General features: G+C 38.1%; 2 protein-coding genes across 3 annotated transcripts; one reads left to right on the forward strand and one right to left on the reverse strand.

Moving 5' to 3' along the window:
* The first annotated feature begins 1080 nt into the window (after positions 1-1080).
* On the forward strand, positions 1081-4783 carry LOC117626375. Of its 2 annotated transcripts, XM_034358043.1 has the most exons (7): positions 1105-1381; positions 2116-2284; positions 2429-3115; positions 3293-3728; positions 3887-3968; positions 4061-4105; positions 4236-4352. In XM_034358043.1, the coding sequence occupies exons 1-6, from the start codon at positions 1352-1354 to the stop codon at positions 4061-4063; spliced, it is 1407 nt and encodes a 468-aa protein (XP_034213934.1). In that variant the 5' UTR covers positions 1105-1351; the 3' UTR covers positions 4064-4105; positions 4236-4352. The 2 variants fall into 2 exon arrangements, with proteins under 2 accessions (XP_034213933.1, XP_034213934.1); XM_034358042.1 differs by lacking the exon at positions 4061-4105 and having other exon boundaries at positions 1081-1381; positions 4236-4783.
* Positions 4784-7673: 2890 nt separating this feature from the next.
* LOC117626371 (auxin response factor 6) lies at positions 7674-14691 on the reverse strand. The gene is made up of 14 exons (XM_034358034.1): positions 13346-14691; positions 12672-12784; positions 12393-12491; positions 12251-12307; positions 12013-12168; positions 11765-11849; positions 11419-11509; positions 10976-11140; positions 10773-10895; positions 10545-10617; positions 10243-10390; positions 8984-10113; positions 8638-8828; positions 7674-8160 (listed from the first exon to the last, which is right to left on the reverse strand). The coding sequence occupies exons 1-14, from the start codon at positions 13386-13388 to the stop codon at positions 7965-7967; spliced, it is 2670 nt and encodes an 889-aa protein (XP_034213925.1). The 5' UTR covers positions 13389-14691; the 3' UTR covers positions 7674-7964.
* Between the last annotated feature and the right edge of the window lie 1024 nt (positions 14692-15715).

Genomic DNA, 15715 nt, shown 5'->3' on the forward strand with positions numbered 1-15715 from the left:
GGTTAAACAATATTGTTGAAAATTAGTGTAAAAAGTAACTGGTTCCTAACTTAATTATGTGATTTTGTTTAGGATAACATAAACCGTGATTGATTTTTAGCACATTATGCAAAACCGATGATGCCCATTGTTTTATAAACTAGCAATTAGTTTAGTGATAATCGTTTGTATTTAATTAAAGGATATCTTTCATAGTGAGTTCAATACCTAATTATAACCAATTTATAGTATATTACGATTACGTAAGTTTGTTCTTGCAAATATTCTATCCTTTTTAAAAAGAAAATCATACTTACTATTTTGACTTAGACTGAGTTTAGTTATACAATATGCCTCTAGATTCAAATCACCAACTTGTTTAATTGGCTGCCTGCCTTTGGTTAGGTTCATCAACCAATTCAAATTTCACATGAAATGAAATGGAGAAATTGGGAGAATTGATTTGCAAATGCGTTATTAATATAATTAGGTTTTGTTCAAACTTCAGAGTGGAATAATTGGGTGGAGAGGGGGGGGGGGACCATCGAAATTCGAAAGTTCAAGTAGACAATCAGTCCAAATATCAAGGTGATAATCCATTAAGGGAAAGCTTGATTTATGATAAACTAAAGCAAAATTAGGGGCCACTAATTAGGTGATTAGATTGGCCACTAAACATAATGGTAAATTTTTGTGATTGATTGAGTCTGACCCACTTGCTTTCCACAGTAACTATGCAGAGAAAATTGAAATTCTACTTTTCATCATTGCCACTGTTCAAAACCCTCTCTGCCTTTAATCATTTCCATACTTACCTTTGTCCTCTTGGTAAAAAAAAATCAAAGAAGAAAAAGAAATATAAATTATTTTAGAGAGTAAAAAAAAAAAAACATTTGACTCTGTAAAAAGTCGGCAATTACTCGTTTGGTCCGGTGGAAAAGCCCGCCAACCACCGTTTAAAGAGGTCGGCAAAGAATGGAAGTTACCCGCCGCAGATTTTGCCACGTCATATGAGGCCCACCATATGTGGGTCCCAGTGATGACGTGCCAAGATCAGAAATAAGTACAGCACGGCTTGTGTTGCAGAGGGGCTCAACTAAACAAAAGATCATCCAATCTTAATAAGAAGGGAACTGTGTAACACGCCTGTCTTTGTCTGCCTACGAAAACAGTCAAAATACACACACAGCGAGAGAGAGAGAGGGAGAAGACTGAGACTCAGATGTTTTCACCCATTTTAAAGGTCTCGCTTTCCTTCTTGTTCCTCCTCTCAATATGATAATATTGTAGAGAAAAATAGAAACTTCTTAGAGAGAGAGAGAGAGAGAAACAGAGACAGAGGCAGAGAGAGACAGAGTTAGAGAGAGATCTAATGGAGTACGAGAGGATACACAAAGTTCAGGTTAGTCGCTAACTTTTGTGCATGAAATAAAAAGAAAGACCCATCTCCCCTTTTTTTTCTCAATTTCTTTTGCAGATGAATGGAGCTATTTTTCATGTTCAGTTTTCTCTTTGGTTATGGGTTTTTTTTATTTTTATTTTGTGGGTGTGGTGGTTGTTTCTAAAAATGGGGTGGTGGGGAAATGAGAAAATGCACGCAAAAACCATGAATTTTGATGAAACTGGTTTCATCCTCCACTGGCTTTACAGTATTTATATCCTTACTTAAATTTGGTTTTCCCCTTTGCGTCTTCATTGTAATATTTAATGAGTAGGTAATTCTGTTTCTATCATTCATTAATTAGATATTTCTGTTTTTGTTTTTCCTGAGTTTACTGTGTTCAGAGAGGTTTAACTTGACAGAATGAATCTAGCGGGAACAGAAAAGAACTTGACTTTAAGACTTGGGGTGATATGAAGAAGAGATTGTGATATGTTTATCAGACTTGATTATGGCCTTTATACTGTTTTTAGAGATTGTTGATTTTAGAAAGAAAAAGAAAAACTCAAAATCATGCTACCATTTTGATGTTTGGTTCGAAATTGAGATGATTCGGAATGAATGAAGTGATATGATTACTTGAGTTTGCTTTATCAGTTGATTCTTTCACAAAGATTATAACTTTTACCATCTATTTTTAGTAGTGGGCTGAAGGGTAATAATGTTTTCTGTCTCCTTTTTCTTTTCTTTTCCAGACTGGTATTATTTCCCCCAGTAAGCTGAGGATGAAGCTCATGGGGCCTCACCATCATAGAAAGAAGGATGGATCAAACAGTAACTCCTCAAGAACTTCTCCTTCCAAGCTTGATGATTCCGAGTTTTTCAAAAACAGCTTGTTAGACCCCATGAATGGAGACGAGGAAGGTCGGTCTCTCTTCTTATTTGTTTTGATAGTATTTAACTTTGTTTGCCATCAGAACCCTAGAGCATCTGTTGAATAGGTTTTATGTGCATTTCTTAGGCTTATATTGTCTAAATTGTTTACTCATTAAGTGTTATGCTGTCCAGTTGCATCTTCCAGTTTAGAAGTTCTGTCTACAAATTTGTCTAGTGAACCGGCATTGGACCTGAGAGAAAGTGATCAAACTTCTTGCCAAATGAAGGAGTCATTGCCACAAGAAAATGGTGATGCCATTCGTGTTAGATTGCAACAATGTACAAAGGGTGACAGTGGTAGTTCAAGTGCAATTCATCCCATGAGAGCAGTGGAAGATGAAAATCTTGACTATGATAGTAATGCTAGTTCATCCAGTTTTGAATTTCATAAAGGGGAGAAGTCAGTACATAAGCACATTTCAAGAGCACTCTCAAGAACTATGCCATCTAAGTGGAATGATGCTGAGAAATGGATAATGAATAAGCAAATTGTACAAGCTAATTTTCCTAGAAAGAGTGCTTTACAAAACCAAACAATTCGGTTGCCGGTGACAAATATGGTGAGGGTGGCTCCGGAGTCTGCTAATTATGATTATAAGCTAAATGGAAGAGTTGCAGACACAAAGCGGGTCGATTTCTGTCAGCCTGCATCACATATTGGATTCGATAAATTCTCTTTTGTTCCTTCTGTACCTCAATCGAGTTCAGGTCAAGCTTGTGGGAATGCTTTGATTGATGCGTCCTCACAAAGTAAAGATTTAATGGAAGTGGGCCACAGGAATTTTCCCTGTTCAAAGAGTACTGTCGAAAATAACACAGGTTCACTTTCATTCGCTTTAATAACTTCACATTGGTGCTTTGTTATGTTATATAAGATTTTTCTTTCTTTAGCAGAGTTACAGGGTGAAGGATTCATGGGAAATTTACAATAACATGTTCAATGTGCAAGCAGAGACACAGGAATTTAACCTTTCTTTTGTTTTTCTGTTTATGCAGGCACTGCTGCCATAAGATCAGTCTCAATGAGAGATATGGGAACAGAAATGACACCTATCCCAAGTCAAGAGCCTTCAAGGACTGCTACTCCTGAAGGGGCAACAACCCCACTCCGCAGCCCAACTTCTTCAATCCCGTCAACTCCTCGAAGTGGTGCACCAGCTCCCACACCTACCACTGATGGGGAAGCACAGCCACGAGTTGAAAACAACAAGAAACAATTGTCAGAAGAAGAATTAAAGCTCAAGACAAGGAGGGAGATTGTAGAACTAGGTGTTCAGCTTGGTAAGATGAACATTGCTGCTTGGGCAAGTAAAGATGAGCAGGAGAAAAAATCTGCTGCTGAAAAAATTGATATGGCGGAAGTTGAGCAGGTTGAATTTGAAAAACGTGCAGCTGCATGGGAGGAAGTTGAGAAATCTAGACATACTGCAAGGTTTCTTCTTTAACCCAATAACCCACATACGTTGAGAAATTCAATTGGATCACTTTTTCCTTTTCTTCCTAATAGAGAACTGTTTTGATTTTGTACTATAAACCATGTACATATGTTCTACCATCCTAACATAACTAGAGAATGCCAATATTTCTCAGATATAAGCGTGATGAAATCAAAATCCAAGCATGGGAATGTCAGCAGAAGGCAAAACTAGAAGCAGAGATGCGGAGAATAGAGGTATTGCATTTTTACTCAGCACAATTGTTCTATCTTTAACTCTGAAACCTTTACCATTGTTCCTGTTGAATTGTGTATTGTAACTGGTTCAGTGAGCTCCACTTATTAATTCTATATCCGGCGATTGGAACAGTCTTGTAAATTACGCTTGCTTGACCTCTCTGTTAATTGTGTTTCATACTTTCCAATGATATGTCTTTTATATGGAGGGTTGTGTAGATGGAAACTTTTATATGTCATAACTAATTTAAGAGGACCTCTTGTTAGGCTCAAGTTGAACAAATGAGATCACAAGCTCAATCCAAGATGGTAAAGAAGATAGCGTTAGCTAGGCAAAGATCCGAAGAGAAACGAGCAGCAGCTGAAGCCAAGAAAAATCAAAACGCAGAAAAAACCGCGGCTCAAGCAGAATACATCCGCCAGACTGGACGAATGCCATCATCTCATTACATTTGTTGTGGTTGGTTGTCATAAACCAGAGAACATATAGAGCAGAAGACATTGCTTTTTCATGCAAAGCTTGGCAGAAGTGACCTCTTGTTTGTGTTCGGGACACACCATGCTTCAAGGAGTGCTGTTGTGTTTGCTAATCAAATTTGTATCTACAGAGCAACCACAGTGTGTTACTTGTTACATGAAGTGAATTTTTCAAAAGATGCATATGAATGTTAAGCATATATCTTCCATCATTGTTTGCACCCCTCTAAGCTCTCTTCCCTACTTTCTGAGAGAGAAGTGTGGGGGAAGAAGATAATAAATAGTATAAATTGAGTGAATGACAATACTTGCAATGAAAATTTTAGCCTATAATTTGATATGTGGATTCGGTTAAATATGCCTTTTCTTTCTTTAATATAAAGAGAGAGGAGACAAAGGAGAAACAGGAGAGTGATCAAAGAGTTGAGAGAAAGAGAAACCAACAAAAGCTATTTCAAATGATTTTTGGTTCTGTTTCTACTTTTTTTTTTTTTGTGATGAAGCTAAGGCCCGTTTGATAATTATTTCAATTTTAGTTTTTAGTTTTTAGTTTTTAGTTTTTGTGCTAGAGCATAGAGAAAAATGAGAGTGAGAATGAGAATGAGAGTGAGGATGAGATGAGAGAGAGGATGAGAACGGAAGAGGGGAGGGAGGAACAAAAGTGAAATAAAAACTTAAATGGATTTCAGTTTTTAGTTTTTGTTTTCACTTTTGTCATTCCTTCATCCTTCTTCTCATCCTCCCCATTCATCTTCTCTCTCAATCTCATCTTCACTCTCATTCTCAGTTCCATTATCCTTCTTTTTTTTCTATACTCTAACACAAAAAATAACAATTAAACACTAAAATTGAAATGGTTATCAATATCAACGGGCCTAAATTTATCATCACCATTTCTGGGAATGATTGTTTTTGTCACTAGATTGACTAGTGTGTTTGTAGCTATGAATTCTTCAAGGTTAGTTTAGCTCATGTTCAGCCCACCACCATCAAATTGGGTTAGTCTCTGGACATACAAAGCATTGAAAGGCAGCCCAAAAATATAAAAAGTATTCTTGATCTTGCAAGTCCTAAGCCCTTTGGTGCCCATTTCCACTCGAAATTCATTCATGCACATCTTTCTTTCTTTTTTCTCTCTGTTCTTCTGATTCTTGCTAAGTTTTATCATTATTATTACTAATCCGACTTTGTATGAAATAATTATTCCCACTTCATATGACAAAGGGTTTACCTTTGTGTATTATTTAATCAAACTCCACATGCTTGTGCACACCCCTAGAGTTGGAGCTCCTTTTAAATTGGGTACCTTAACTTGAAAGACCTCTTTTTATATTTGTCACCCCAAATGCCCCAGGCCAGGCCACATAACCTAGACACCTCTAGGCATGCCGCAAACATGCTAAACATCCAGTAAGCATTCACTTTTTGAAACATGTTTCCAACTAAATTTAAGAATACTTCCCTGCATAAACTGTGGGTCTACAAAACCCACCTACATTATTGATTTTGAATCGGAAAATTACAAATGTGGTATTAACGGCAGAAACATACTTTTTGTGAGTTCTGTTTATGTTTGCAGGAGGAAAAATTGGCTTTCAGTTCATACCATCCCATGTGGACCAAGGGATGCCCAATTCCATGAGGGGTAATCCCTAGAAATTATGAAAGGGAAATTTTGTTTTCACAGTAACACATTGGGGCATACTTTACGCCGTATTATGAATTAAGATATGAACTCTGATAGAGTATATTATTTTAATAGTTGTATATATTCTGTCATTTGGGTGGACTTGTAACATGCTATCATGTGGTGTTTCCGTCACACAATAATGTATCCTAATCATGAATTAGGCACCAATAACAAACAATCTCCCTGTGATCATGAAACTATCAGGATCATGCCTCTATGAAAACTTGGCATTACCATAATATTAGAAGAGAAAAAAAAAACTCCTATAAAAGATATTCAAATCATAGTGCATAGAAGTATTGGTATTAATTTCCTCCTCCACAGGTTGGACTGAGGTTCAATTCAGGTAGACACAAGAAAAGTGGCAAGAGAGAAGCTCATCTTGTCTGTGTTAAAGAAGATGGGGACTTTGATTTGGTCATACTGTGGTGAATGACAGAGCGTGGGGTCATGTAAAAAGAGTAGTCATACAAATTATTACAATGTCAGATCAAGAAAAAAGTCCCTGCCCATAATATAAAGTGAGTTTGAATTGTGGGGGCTTGTTTGCATTGCCAACCAACCTACCTTTTATTGGTCCTCTCCTATTATTGTTGATGGTGTGCCCTACCTTTGTCACCATTCCATCCCTCAAGAAATCCCATCTCTGCACACTACACACAGACAACCCCACAACATGCATCAAAAAGCCCAAACCTTTCATATCTATTTTACCTTTACACAGTGACCACTGACCATCCAGTCCAGTCCCGCACTGAAAAAAAGAGAGTGCTCAACTATAACTTTGCCTCTTTTTTCGAGAAACACTTGCGTAGAATGGAAATAGCACTGTTTTGTCATTTTCGGTCAATCACAGTATATTACGCATGATAACTTTTCACCTGATATATTATAATTGACTGAGGATAACTTTTCACACAAGTTTTTCTGCTCTTCCTCACCCAACGTGATTAAAGAATTGGAAATGATACTCCATCCCAATTTGTAAGATTTGAGAAAGCAGAGAGTTTGCAAGGGACTTTTAACTCAAGTACGAACAATGTGGACAAAAGTAAAAATAAAGAAAAACAAGACTCAAGGACGACATGCAATACCGACACCACATGGGGCCTCAAATAATTGTGGAGGAAAAGTAGTCATGATATTCGATTTTTGCATGCACTTGTGGATGGATCATGTTTAGATATGAACATGAGGAAGAACCCTGATATGCAATTACAGGGTTACAACAAAAATGAAGCAAACTTAAACATGCAGACGTGCTTTTTACGGCGCACATACAATCACAGAGAGGGAGACATTCAAAGTTCCAGCATTTCCAAGGAAAAAAAAAAAAGGAAAAAAAGAGTAATTGAAAGCAAACGTGGGGCTTCATGCGTCTGTCTTCCACAGAACTTTCGAACCCAACAAGGCTGTCAAATTAATTGAAGCAAAGAGAGTTGCTTTCCACGCCTAGCTGGTAATATAGACCTATCACATGGCATTTAAGTCTTAGAAGTACTGTCAGAATCAAGACAGGGTCAAAGTAAACTATAACATTTTCCAGTACTTCATGTCTCAGCATTATGTAAACTTTATCAGAAATATACTGCAATATGCTTGTTAAGGCTATTTTCACAAACATTAATAACCTGATACATATATGTATTGTAGTATTTCGACAGAAGGAAATAACAAAAAATATATATGTATCACTTAATTACAGTATTAGCTTATATATAAACTAAGGTCTTGAGCTAAGTATTAGGCACCCCTTCCCACTCTAAAAAGGGTTGGAGGAGATGCAAATATTACATAAGAGAGAACGGTATATTAACCGGTTAAGTCGTTCAATACTCGAGTGACCCCACGGATGTTATCCCACTCAAATTTCTTGAGTCCTGCCGGCTTCCATAGTCGTCGCAACTATTGTTTGAGAGCCTCTGAGTTGGGACTGACTTTAGAAGGTCTAGGCCTCGTTTTCCCATTTGCTGCACTTCATGTGGTGAGAGTATTTTGATACACCACACACTATTTACAAACTCCCTGGTATCAGCATAAAATCAATGAATCAAGATTCAGCTAATAACCGAATTAAATTGCAAATTCCAAAATAAAGACAAACAATTTGGGTTTTTTATGATGTGCAGAAAGTTTCACTGTCAAGTGGTCAATGTTTCAATTGAGCCTAAATAGATGTAAATCATTGGCTACAAAATCCTAGATAACGTGAAAGCTAACTGTGGTCTTGTGGGGAGTGTCGTATTTGCAAATGCCTAGCAACACAGAAATAAGTCTTTCTTTCTTAGCAGAATAATAAAACAAAGACAAAAATACTAACAAGTTTTCTCTACAACCCCTAATCTTAAACTCTTCACAACTTATAGCAATACAAACTCTTGTATTAAGTCTTTCAAAGTTCAGACTAGCGCACCAATTTTAAGACAAGCATCCTACAATTCATAGCTAGGAGAATATGCCTAAGTTTTCAACCAAAAAATAGTAATAGAAGTGGGAACTCACGGCCAGGGGTCATCCCCGAGGAGAAGAACATCATTCTCCCGGTCAACAAATACAAGCTGCCAGCCTGATCTCACAGGGTCCTCCAACTCGCCTTCAAGGCCAAACATACGAGCAAGCTCACCGCGCAGCTCATGGTAGCTGCTGAACTTGGTGATATCCAGTGACCTCCCAAAGGACCCTGACTTGTAAACCTGCAAATAATTATGGAGTTTGTTTAAAGGACGAGAATGAAGACAGACTGCTTAAGGCCACTATCAGATCACTTATAATTGAAATTTTCCTCACAAAACTAAATAAACCAAAAGATATCAAAGAGACAAAACTTAAAAAGGCAACTGCAACTTACCTTAACAAAATTATTGTTTAGTGGGTTTCCATGGCCCACATTTTCTGGAGACTGCAGGAAACCTGATTCATCAATGCAACTGGAAGGTGTAACTGCTGGATTAAGTGAAAAATCAGTGCCTGTAGTACTCAAGTAATTTGGAGGAAAATGCATGGTTGTAGAGTCACTATCGCTGCCAACTCCTCTAAGGTTTGACATCCCATTCTGCATTAGAAGAGATGAGGACTCTATATTGACACCAAATAAAAGATGGCTTTGTGGATCAGTGCTCCCTTCTTGGTCTATTGAGCACTCTCTCCCAGGAAACGGTGGCAACGAAATAGAATTCTGAGATATGGTAGTCTGGGGAGGTCCCAACTGTTCCACATGGGGCAGAACACATTGAGAAACTCCAGAAGAAAGAAGAGGTTCAATTGCAGCCCGCTTAGATGGCCATGCGCCAGATGATATTAATTGATTGGTTCTAGGCAGGTTGAGAAGGTGGGATGGTTCATCCTGTGGAAATGAACCCATGAGACTGTGCAAGGGAGATAAAATGGTGCTGGTTGCAGGGTTCCCATTAGAATCAGAAAAACTCTGTTGCTGGCATAGTGAGGTGGCGACTTGCAAAGACGGTGACTGGGATTGAGAGGCAGAAGAAAAATGAGTCATGGTAGGGACAGCACTTGGAATCTGCTGATGATCAACTAGCTGCTGTTGGTTACTGAAAGAATTCTGATGCTGCAGTTGCTGCTGAAGAAGGTGCGACTGAGATTGAGTCTGAGGCTGTGACTGACGATGGTTTTCCTGAACACTTTGGAGAAAGGCTTGTTGAGATTGAGATTCATGCACCATATGGGGATGCATCAAGGCAGTAGACCTGCTAGGTAGGCTTTGGGGTTGCTGGAACTGCAGAAGGGATGTAGGAAGCGGTCTGGAAGGATCTACTGCCCTCATCTCTTGAAGTGCAGCAGCAGCCATAGCTTGGTACATGTCTGTTTGCAAGCCAATCATGGAGGCATCAAGCCTTGGCTGCATATATGGTGTGACTCCAATGCCAGGAAAGTTCAGAGATTGGATTCCACGGTTTTCATTATCTCCTCGAAGCCACATAAGTTGAGAATTCATGCCAAGATCATCATCCCTGATACCTGAGAGAACAAAGGAGGCAAGTAGAGAGGAAAATAAATTATTAAAAGACTTTCGTAGTGCCTCAATGCAAGTAGATATAAACTAGAGGAGCTGACACTAGCCCTAGATGTAGCAGTAAATGAGCATACCATGGAAAGAGGGTAGTCCAGGTGGCCACGGTCGCTTAAGCCTAAGTGGGAACGGAGATGGATACATGGGGAATGTTGTTAATGGCTCAATCTCCCACAGTGAAACTCTTGGCTGCCTCTCCCCAGCTGTGGATTCATCCCAACCCACCTGAATTAAGTGAAAAAATCATAAATTTCCAGCAAAACTATAAAAGATATTAGGTAATATCCTGAAATAACTACATCTATCAAACTAAACAGTCACTTTACAGTTAATCGATCTAGCAAAGTTATATATAGATATGAAATTAATCTCAACAAACCTTGACTGAGCGCCAATGTGAATTAGGCCACCGAGGATCTAGGTCACTTATGCCAGTTATTGTTCCCATGTAGCTGATAACTTATAATCGTCAGCTATCAATCAATAACATTTATAACTTCTACAATAAAATTCATATAGAGGACGACAGCAGTCTTTAATGTATTGAAATCCCATCTCGTTATTTTGAATTATTCTATTTATATAGATTATATAGATAATTCCCTACCGGCGGACACTTGATTCTTCTGTTTCGAACAACATTCGAAAACGCATCCCAACAGAAATGCAAGTATGATAGACTGCTTTGATGTACTTGGTCAGCGGAATAACGAACTCTGATGGGCTAGCCCTACATGAAAGGTGCTGTAAATATTAAGGGAAGCAATGAACCCAAAAGATTTGATATCATCAGTCTGCACAGACTCATACCTTGGATTATAAAATATGGTGAAACGACTATTTGTTGCAGCTGCGTGAGCTGCGGCAGCAAGAAGTCCCAAGTGCATGCTGTCACTTGATAAAACTGATGAAGGCATCACAGTTTGTGGTCGGTTAGCTCTCCGGATACCAAGGAGTAGTTGATTCTTTTCATTCCTGAAGCAGGCAAAAAACAAGTATGATGAGCATTGCAAAACATCACATAACTTAAGGTGAATCATATGCTCAGATAAATATGACAAGCCAAGATAAAAAGTTAAAGATTTTTCATGTCATAGAAATACCATCCATTGCAGCAAGATAGTTTGAGGAGAGGGAGAAACACACAGAAGAAAAAATCAAATAACTCAAAAATGCCTAGACAAAAGCAGAACACTGGATCGTGCCAGCCAAGCCAAGAAAGACATACAGCAGAGAATAAGTGAACAGCCTACCAGATGAAAAGAACTGAATCTCCAGCAACAAGTCTTTTAGCACTCACAAAGACACTCCACCCTGTCGTAAGGAGGTGCCTTTTGGGCTGGCCTGAAATATAAAAAAGTCAACAACCGTTCCAATATGCATATTATAGAATGAAAGTCTTGTCAACATGGTAGTTCCATTATTCAAGTCAGAAAACCAGCAGAATAGCTGGAGAGCATCAACAAATGTATAATGAGGTGTAAACTCGTACTCATTTCAAATCAAACTTGATTCTCACTGTCTACTTCACTCATTCAAGATTTTGAAGGAAATTGAAAACTTTCTTCGTTTTTCATGAAAAATACTTAGAATACTCACCACGAAAAATGTGTCTAAACTTCCATTCATTATCATGAAGATCCCTCGCAATTAACTCTTGTGCTGGCGGTTGTTGGGAGAAATCCTGCATGTCAAACTTCATGAACTCAGAAACAAAAAGGAGATAATAAAACCAGGGAAAATTCTATAATGTGTAGACAGGAACCAAGTGCCAGAACTATTGCACGAACTGCAGCAATTAGCTTAAAATTGATGGCCGTAATCCATGTAGTAATTAGAGAATTTACCAATGGAGGAAACACTTTTTCAGCTGCCCGACGAGGAACAGAGAAACCACCATGGGTACTTGTGTCACTGGCTGTCAAGGTTTTACAAAAATAATTTGTTGGCTGTTTGTTTGGGTTGCCCAACCCTGCTGGGAGGTACCCATCCTTTTGCTCTTGCTGCAGAGATGAAGGTTATTTACAATGAGAGCAATCAACAAAACCAATAACTCCAAAAGCCAGTTAAGGCAAAGTGGCATACCGGACTTAGCGGTTGCAAGGTCATCTGTGCATATACTTCATCCGTCTCAACATCGGCCTGAAGTTAACAATATTTAACTTTTAGATACCTGCATATAGGAATTTTCAAAACCAAAACTAACCAAATTATAAGCAAGCCTTACATGCATTGTCACATTGTGGAGTTGACAGATAAGTTGTGGAGGTAAGCTTGGGTAGTTGGGGATATGGGCATCCACTTCCTTGTTGGTTGATGCAGCAACCTACATTATGAAGCACTTCAGTTTGCGTAGGAGGAAAAAGAACAAAAATATATATTACATTTACAGAAGACTGATCACACAAACAAATTCATCCTTTCACTAAGGTAAATTGGCGATATGTAAATAAATCAGATTCAACCCGTTATTGCAAAGCAGAACAGACGAAATTATTACGCAAACCTGTTCACTGTGACCTTGAGGAAAATAAACTACACGGCTCCCAACAGCCGGTAAAGAAACAAGAGGACCCGCACAAGCATGCCACAGTTCAGAATTCAAAACTCTCTTCTCCCCTGCAAAATTCAATTCCGCAAAATAAATACCCATAAAGAACAAAGACTAGGTTTCAGACTATGATTATAAAGCCACCAATTAGAGAATCTAAAGAATGTTTAAATGGCATTCAAGGGCCTCATCAAGAGGGAAATAAAATTTCCATCAGTATGACCTTCCGGAACTCATGGTAAACGACCAAATTTCACACTAATTTTTGAAGTTTACGATGATTGTGACAAGATATAAATTAAACCCCAAGCATAAGAAAAAGACAGAAACTGATAAAGTAATCCAAATCAAGCCACTGCCAGCTGAGAAAATGGAGGAAAGAAAAGATACAGAACAGTATATATTAAGCTTGATGAAATTTTGGTCTCCGGGAGCAAAAAGGAGAGGTAGAAGAGAGAGAGAGATGATAGCTTAATACAACTAACTGGAATTATCTGGCTAATTTGGGTTATCAACATCCCAAATCCTAATTCATACAACATATTAACCATATAACTCAGTTTAATATCCTGACAAGAGAGAAGAAAAATACACACAGAAAAGAATTCTGCAAGCAACATTCAACATACCTTCCTGGGATTGAGGACTAAAACCAGCAGATGAGAGCCTCATCTATGCAGAGATTCAAAAACGTCGAAAGCCTCAAATTTGAGCGCACAAATAACTATTCAAGCCCACACTCAATCACAATAATTTAACACCAAAATTCACCCAAAGTGCTGGACAGTCCTTTTCTTCAGCTCCCTTTTTTTTACTGCATAAAATCATATCTTCACCAGCCAAAATCCCTTCAAACCCCCAAAAGAAACAAACTTCATGCACAACTTTGTCAGGAAACTACTAAAGCATGAAGCTTCATATTCATGCAAAGATAACCATAAGAACCCTCAATACCCCCCACTTCTGTAACTTCAACCGAAACCGGTTTCACTAAAAAACACAATCAATTTCAGCCTCATTCGCACTTGGTCAACCTCAACCACACCCCCCAAAATGTCCAATCTTTAATTAAAGTCTTCATGCCACAATCTCTTAACAAACCAACCTCAACATTTGAGACTCACTTACTCCCACCTCTAGCACAAAGCTTCATAGTCACAGCTTTACACTCCCTAGATAGCTCAATCTCAAAAACCAAGCATTTACAGCAACAACCCAAGAAAACCCACGAGCCTAAAGACCCAATAGTGCTAACAGAAGCACCAGATCTCAGCCTCAGAACACCAAAGCTTGTGCCACCAATGAAAACCAGAAAGGACCAGATCTCAGACCATAAGGAACCCAAAAGAAAGCAAGACACAAGCACACAGCCTATGCATTATTCTGAGAGCAAATTGAAAGCTTCGTGATGATCACTCTGCATAAACAGCCTAACAGATAACAGAAACAGATACTCTTCAAGAAAGAATATATGCATATAATAGAATCCGAGAGTTGGGTTTGGTTTCCAGTTTTCCAGTAATGGATGGAAACACAAGGATGCTCGGTCTGGTATGCGGTGGTGGTGATTGTTCTAGTACACTACTAGTGCTTGCTGGCTTTGCCACTATTGCTTTACCTCTCTCACTTTTCTCTCTCTGCTCTGCTCTGCCCCAATCAATCAAAGCACAACCGCCATTATTTTTGGCTGTCTTTTTATACCATGGGAACAAGTAATTAAAGAAAGACTTTGGAGACAGTATGAGAGAGAAAGTGTCAGATTTTTTGAGAGAGAAGGTTTTGCAAATTTTTCTTTGTTCCTTTTGATTGATGGGTGGGTTACCCTTTCTTTTCTTTTTTTTCCCCGCTAGCGGTGATTTATGCAGTGAAATAAAAATGGGCAGGATGGTGATGGTTTTTGCAGAAATACCCTTGAAAAGCAGAGAGAGTGGAAAATGTTCAGGCATGAAGAAAACAGTTTGAAATTGTTTTAACATGCATGGATTGATTAGATAGCACTATACAATTAAAGTATGGTGATAGGCTCATAGCTGATAGCTATGGCTTTTCAACTTGCAAGTTGGTCGAGATGGGCCAACACGGATTCCATCTTCACATTATATATATATTTTTTAAGTGCTTAATTTAATTTGTGCCCATATTATGTCTACGACCAAACTTCAACTTTGGCTGCAAAGTGAATGCAATAACAGAAAATTACAATAATAGGCCTACCCCTAGTATGTGAAAGTCCATGCATTTTTCATGACATCTTACCCTTTGAATCCTGTTGGGAAAACAGTGAATATGGCATCTACTGTCATTATAGAGTGTGACGTTAAGCGATGACGACGTAAGTAGATCAATTTTATGATCTGAGTCGTATTAAATAATATAATTTGTAATAATCCTGATATAATATGATTCTTTGCATTGAAGGATTTGCCTTACTGTAATTTCGAAAAATTCCTAAAGGCTTTTAAGAAATATATGAGAGATTACGTCTCCAACTTTAGTTGGACCAGGAGAAGTGAGCAGGCATCTATGATCATTTGTGAATTTTCTTTAAAATAAGGTCTGCAAGGCTAGAGGAGCTCACACGAATGGAATGTTTGGCGCTTCCTCATTCATGGTCTTCGTCTTTGACTTTAATCTCTCTCCCATTCTAATTCTATGGGCGAGGCTATAAGACAAAAAATGTTAATTAAAAAATAAAAGATTTACACGAAAGCTCTGAAAAGAAAAATAAGAGAACATAAGGAAAAAATAAAATAAAATGTTATCTGGAGACTGGACTGGCATGTTAAAACTACACACCATATTAAGACCTGTAATTCTGAGAGAAAATGTGCATACATGCATATGGTTGAATAATTTTTACTGTTATATAAATGATAGTTTAAATTATAAAGGAAAATATGATTTTTCATAAATATTATTAAGGTGTTACGGGGGTTCAAACTTAAGATTACTGGTCTACAAATCAAGATCGTTTTTCACTAGACTATAAACTTCGTTGG

Source organism: Prunus dulcis, chromosome 4, assembly GCF_902201215.1.
Source record: "Prunus dulcis chromosome 4, ALMONDv2, whole genome shotgun sequence".
Classification (NCBI taxonomy): Eukaryota; Viridiplantae; Streptophyta; class Magnoliopsida; order Rosales; family Rosaceae; genus Prunus; species Prunus dulcis.